Source organism: Cryptomeria japonica, chromosome 11 (assembly GCF_030272615.1).
Source record: "Cryptomeria japonica chromosome 11, Sugi_1.0, whole genome shotgun sequence".
Taxonomy (NCBI): Eukaryota; Viridiplantae; Streptophyta; class Pinopsida; order Cupressales; family Cupressaceae; genus Cryptomeria; species Cryptomeria japonica.
In genome coordinates this window covers 67,087,996-67,093,995 of record NC_081415.1, presented here as the reverse complement: position 1 = coordinate 67,093,995, position 6,000 = coordinate 67,087,996, and the positions used below count along the sequence as shown (strand labels likewise).

The window sequence follows — 6,000 nt, the reverse complement described above, 5'->3', positions numbered from 1 at the left end:
ATGTGTAATATAGTCATTATAAAAGTTGGAGACTTTTTCATCATCTGAGTTAGCTTTTCATTTAGAAATAGTATTTTGTATGAGAAGTATATGTTGGTTTATCTGTTCTTTTTTGATGTTGATAGAATTGAAGTATGTATATATATTGTGAAGTTTGCATATATATTGTGAGGTAGGAATCTAGTGAACTCAATAGAAATCGTTGTTCAAATAGTTTACGAGTTGTCGATTTGGGGAATTACACCCTTCTAAGAGTCATGAGAGAACTTGATAGGGCAATGAGTTGTTGTCCAATAATTCGAGGGATCTATGATTTGAGAGTTCAAATAGGTGATAATATGAGAACTTGAGAATTGAACTTGGGAGCTACAGCTTTCCGAGCATTACTTGGTAGCTAGATGAAATTACATCTACTTCAAGATTTGTTTTTTCAAAGAAAAAACTTCTAAAAAATATGTATTTGTTTGTTTCAACCAAAATGTTTTTGTTGTGTGGAATGTAAACCTTAAGGAGGGGTGTTGGACTATTTAAGTTTACATTAATAAGGTTGCCATAACTTGTTTATTTTCGTTATTTAATATTTAGTTACATATCCTCTGTTAATTGTTCAAGAAATTATAATGAAACTCTTTATAAAAATAATAGTAATATAATAAATTGAAAATCAACTCAGAATACGATTATTATCATTCTTTGTTTAATAGTATTCAAATGTAGATGCTATTTTGTTTTTTCAATTACGCTTTCATATATTTTGACAGCATTATTACAATATGCCTATGATATGGCTTGGCTACTCCTAAAACCTATTTCTAGCTGCTTGCGTCCTCGATATACAATGATTTTCTTAATTCTTCTAGTTTCATAAATGTTTTTTCAAGATGTGTAATGTATATGTTATTGAATGTATTTAGCAGATTTACTGGTTCATTAGGAGGCCTAGCACATTAACTTGGCCTGAAGACAACCTTGCTTGAGTACTAGTTCATAAATTTGGAAAATGCTAAATAATATAATGGCAAATTACAATTCAAGCACGCCAATGCTCCTCTCATATTCTCTACATCCCAAAGAGAAAAACAGTTCCAGCAACATTTGGTAGGAACTATGCTGCAATGCAACCTTGTTATAATATGCCTATGTTCCAGCTTGACTAATCCTTAAACATATTTCAAGCTGCTTGTGATTTTCTTAATTCTTGTAACTTTGGAAATGATTTCTTAATTCTTCCAACTTCATAAATGTTTTTTTAACATCTGTAATGTATCGAATGTATTTAACAAATTTATTGGTCCATTAGGAGGCCTAGCACATTCACTTGGCCTGAAGACAGCCCTGCTTGAGTACTACTTCATGAACCTGGAGAAATAAGTGAAACAATCTTTGACATGTTCTCTTCCTCCGCAGTTGTTAATTGATATGTAGATCATCTTAAGATAAGAATCGGTCCATCAAGTAAATTTCATTCACGAGACTGTTTGAAAGGTACAATAGACAATATGCATACAAAAATCAGCAGCAATATCCATTGTTGAGAACTTTGCTCCACATTAATAAATCCTCCTATCTAAAATTAATTGTATCATTAGGGAATATGATATCAGGGTTTCTAATGTGAGAACCCAAAGTAGCAATTTCATTTCCTTGCTTCCCACTGCTATGAAAACGAGTGGAAATACTCCATAGAGTCTCCCTGGGTTTGACATCTACTTTTGATGCTGCTGACATTTGTTTTAGCAAAGGATGCTTTTGACTCTTGCCCATCCCATTTGCAATCAGCCAACGAGAACCCGATTGTTTCTGTTTTGGATTGCTCCAGCCATTTGTCCTGGTATTTTCCTGCAACTTAAGACCTGCAACATGAACATTTGTGACTTTAAAATGAGATTCTTCTTTCCTCTCTTTAGTTTCTCCATAGACTTCACAATTCCATTTGTCTACTACTCTTCCTGTTGTGGGGCTTGGAGGTAGCTCAACACGCTCTGCTTTTACTAAAGCCATCATTGGAGCTCCAACTGGTTCATAGTTCCTAAGAGGATCGTGCAATTGGATTCTCAGAGCTATTGTTAAGGTCTTTCCTATAGTACTCCATCTTTCCAGGGCATGTTTCTGCCTTTCCAATTCACTTTTATTGCATTTGGGATGCCTTCTGCCAGTTAACTCCAAGTTTACATCACAGTGATCGGGAAGAGACTTGGGCGATCTCTCACTCACCTCTTTGTCAGCCATTGCTGCATCTAATTTCATGCACTCATCTAAGGTTATAGCCATTGCCATTAAGCCTTCACCATTATAGTCATAATCTTTGACACCTGATAATCCCAAGCCTGTAGTACCCTCCAACCCAAGCCTGCCACTTTCTTCGGTTCTCTTTGGTACAGAAGGAGTTCTTTCTGATGGCCATAATGCATTCAGATTGGAAGGTGCATCTTGATCTGCCATTTCTGACTGTATTTTGAGTCCCTCAACAGCTAGAGGTTCTATCTTTTCCATGGCTGAAGGAACTAATTCCTCAAGGAAAACAAGTTCATTGTAAATATCCCTAATGGCAGACATCTTGAGCTCCGGAATATTCCCAGTGGCAGAGAGCTCGAGTTCTTGAGTATCCCTTTTGGCAGATAGAGTCCCAAATTGTACCTGGTTCATTCCTTGTGAAATAGACATCCCTCTATCAAAAGAGAGTACATGAAGTCTATGATCTGATTCATTGTTTAGCTCTGGATCTGTGAACTCCCTGCAAATCCAAATGATAAACATAAGTAACAGGCAATATAAAAAATTGTTTTCCACCCAAAAATGTAGAAAACAGTATAGCAGGAGTTTCACCTTGTTTTGGATTTCTTAAGGCTAGGACCTGAATCTAATGCTAATTGCTGAATATTTTTTCCTGTGATATCTTCCAGAGGCATCATTTCCTTAGCTTGTGCAGTAAGGATTTCAGCTCCAAGAGAAGCCAACCTGGACAGAATATCAATGACACTTGACCCTGTTTCTGCAGACACTACAAGAGGCCTCGATACCTGCATGAGCAGGCTTTCTTTGTATTTACTCACAGGACTCATTGAACCAAGAAAACCTCCATCCCGCATTTTAACAACTGAACCAACTCCTTCTGCAAGAGCAGGTCTCTCAACATGCTCCTGGGGAGGAAAATTGACAGGACTGCCAAATCCACCTTGAGTGTTTACAGGAGAGTTCAGAAAATCTTTTTCATCCATACCCCACTTTTCCAACAGTGCATCTGCCTCTGCTTTCTCTAGCATGGTGGCTCGCAATTTGCTGGACAAAGTCTGCTTTGCTTTTTGAAATTCCGATTCTGCAGCCCGCACTATTGAATCCAGACATAATTCCTCATCGGAGTCCCAACTGCCTTTAGAAGTTTGTTCTGAATGTAAGACGGTTGGAATGCATAATTCAGGTCCAAGATTGGCTCCTTCCAACATACATTCTCTCTCAAACTGCTTAAGAAGGCATGCTCTGGGAGAGTCCGGATCACTTTCAGAGCTTAAATGAGAGGAATTATAATTTTGATCCAGCATGTTAAGGAAGTGACCATCAGCCGGTTTTTTGTCATCACATGTACAAGCCTTGCTTATGTCACTTTGTTTATCTTGTTGATGCTGAACAGACAGTAGACATACTTCAGCTTCAGCATTCTCTTCCAACCAGGAATTTGGAGTATTCAACTGCTGAGCCTGTTGGGCATTCGTGTGATTTTCAATCATTTCCTCTTCTCTAGTTCTCAAACTACGCTCTAAAAGCTCTTTATCTGGTTCCAGTAATTGCGAGACATTCCCAATTCCCATCTCCACCCCCTTCTCAATAACTGTGTATTCATTATCATCCTCTAGACGAACTTTATCATCCTGGCAAGCATTTTGACTAGAACTGCCATTAGATTCATTTATATTAATGAGTGGACTAGAAAAATTGATCTCTAATTCAAGGGCAAACAACTCCGCTAAACTGCAACTTCTTTTCACATCTTTTGAATGTTGAAGACAGCGGTGTTTTTCAGTAGAGACCTCATTCATGATAGAAGCTTGACTATTTAGGTTCAAATGATCTATGTCATCAAGATTGGTTTCATGCCCAGAGATGGAAGGACTAGAATTAGAATAGATTTCTGAATTTCCAGGATGAGAATTTGAAAATCTGCGTAAAGATTGAAATCTTACTCGGTCAGACATATCTGCATGTTTAGTGCCCCTATCTTGCATTTGCTGAAGTTCATTCTTTGGGATTTTGCATGAAAAAGTTACAGATAAAGTTCCTTCTTGAGCCATACCTGCAAGCTTGAAACTCATAGTAGAGCAATTGGCCTTTGTATACCCTCTACCATCGCTTAAATGCTTTGGAAGCAATATGCTGAGATCAATCCGATGTTCACCAAAATCTATCCCTTTGGCATCCACAGCACTAACAAAAAGTGTGAAAACCTTTGATTTATAATTCATGCCTTGACCTGGCATCCTGCTTCCATAGATGGTGCAAATCTGATGAAGTGTCTCTTCAAATTCAGCAGTGCCTTCACAAACACGAGCAGGCATCGTCTGTTCTTCTCCATATTTTCGTCTCCAATGGACAGAAATCAGCAAGCCATTCATGCTTTGTGGAAGCCCCTCAACACGATGGACATGCAAGGTGAAGATACATCTGAATTGCTGCTTGCGAGTATGTGCAAGAGCTCGCAAAGGTTTCCAATTCCATAAGCGTTTCTTCCTCTTAAGGGGAGCCTCAATTTGCCTGCTAAAATTCAAATTGTCCTCCATCCATTTGGGGAAATTATCATTGTCAGAACATTTCCTATGTTCCATACAACTACTAGATTGCTGCAGCTGGGAAGCACCATGTAAATTTAATGCTCTAGGATTGGGTTTCAGATCAAAATCAAATGTCTTACCCGCATGTTGAAATCCTTCCCATGATAGTCTTGGCGGATTGTCACAAATTTCATCTTGTTCAAAGGTGCTGCGGACCACCGATGATGTAGAATGGCGAAAATCAATCTTGGAGGCTGGAAATTGGGAAGAAGTGTCGTTGAGAGTAACATTTCTACAAGGCAATTTGCTTATCCAGACTCTATTTGAATGCAGACAACCCTTCGAAGCTGTTTTCTTCATTCTCTCATCTTTCATTGACATATGCTGAAATTTTGTGTCACCCATTTCCAAATGAATTCTTTGAATAAGCCAGAGGATTTGCCATGCATAACGTACTGCTAGAATATAATAATAATCTAGCAATTCTAAGCACCTGTGATCTGCAGATTACCCTATTCTAGCTAATTTGCACAGATGTATAGATTTAGAGATGAGAGAGAGGATCTTAAATTGCTTGAATAGAAATCCTGTTTAAAGAACTCCCACATTTTGATTCCTATCCTCACCAAAAGCATCAAGGTGGAAGTTAAAGAGGTAAATTGTCACCATCCCCTGTTTCCAGTTCACCATATTTTACGACACCTTATATGAATTCATAAATCTCTAGTTTCTGTCTCTGAAAATTTCTGTTTTGTTCATGAATTCAAAGTATGTGAACTCAGAAGTTCCACAAACATTATAGTGAATTCTGTACTTCTCACAATGATCGGTTTACTACACACCGTATTGTCAACTCCAAAATGAATTTTTCCCATTTCCTCAATAATTTCTGGCTTTCTTCCTTAAAGAAAATTCAACCTGGTCCATATCATGAGAAAAACAACCATGGAAATTCCTGCATCGCATTCCGAAACAACAACCAATTGGAGATCACATAGGCATCTCTAGACCTGCACTGCACATTAGTTCTCCTGCAAACTCTGCCATTTATGTGGATTTCATTCGGAATTCGTTCAACATCTTTGTACTTTTGAAAATTGCGAATTTCATTATGGCCACTGCAAATTCGCAAGATGTCAGAATCCCAGAGAAGGTATAAACGGTAAAGGCAATTTTTTTTTTCCATACACTGCAAAAAGGCCTCAAAATCTTACGACCTTCCTAAGCATTGAAATTT

The 6,000-nt window shown here is 37.9% G+C and overlaps 1 protein-coding gene across 3 annotated transcripts in view; it reads right to left on the bottom strand.

Moving 5' to 3' along the window:
• Positions 1-1,431: 1,431 nt before the first annotated feature.
• LOC131046645 (protein PLASTID MOVEMENT IMPAIRED 1-RELATED 1) overlaps positions 1,432-6,000 on the bottom strand; it is a 45,994-nt gene continuing 41,425 nt past the window's right edge. For all 3 annotated transcript variants that reach the window (XM_057980431.2, XM_057980432.2, XM_057980433.2), the window contains 2 exons: positions 2,827-5,881; positions 1,432-2,734 (listed from right to left, as the gene is read on the bottom strand). In XM_057980431.2, coding sequence (XP_057836414.2) covers positions 1,564-2,734; positions 2,827-5,168 — 3,513 coding nt within the window. In that variant the 5' untranslated portion in view covers positions 5,169-5,881 and the 3' untranslated portion in view covers positions 1,432-1,563. The remainder of the gene's footprint in view (positions 2,735-2,826; positions 5,882-6,000) is intronic.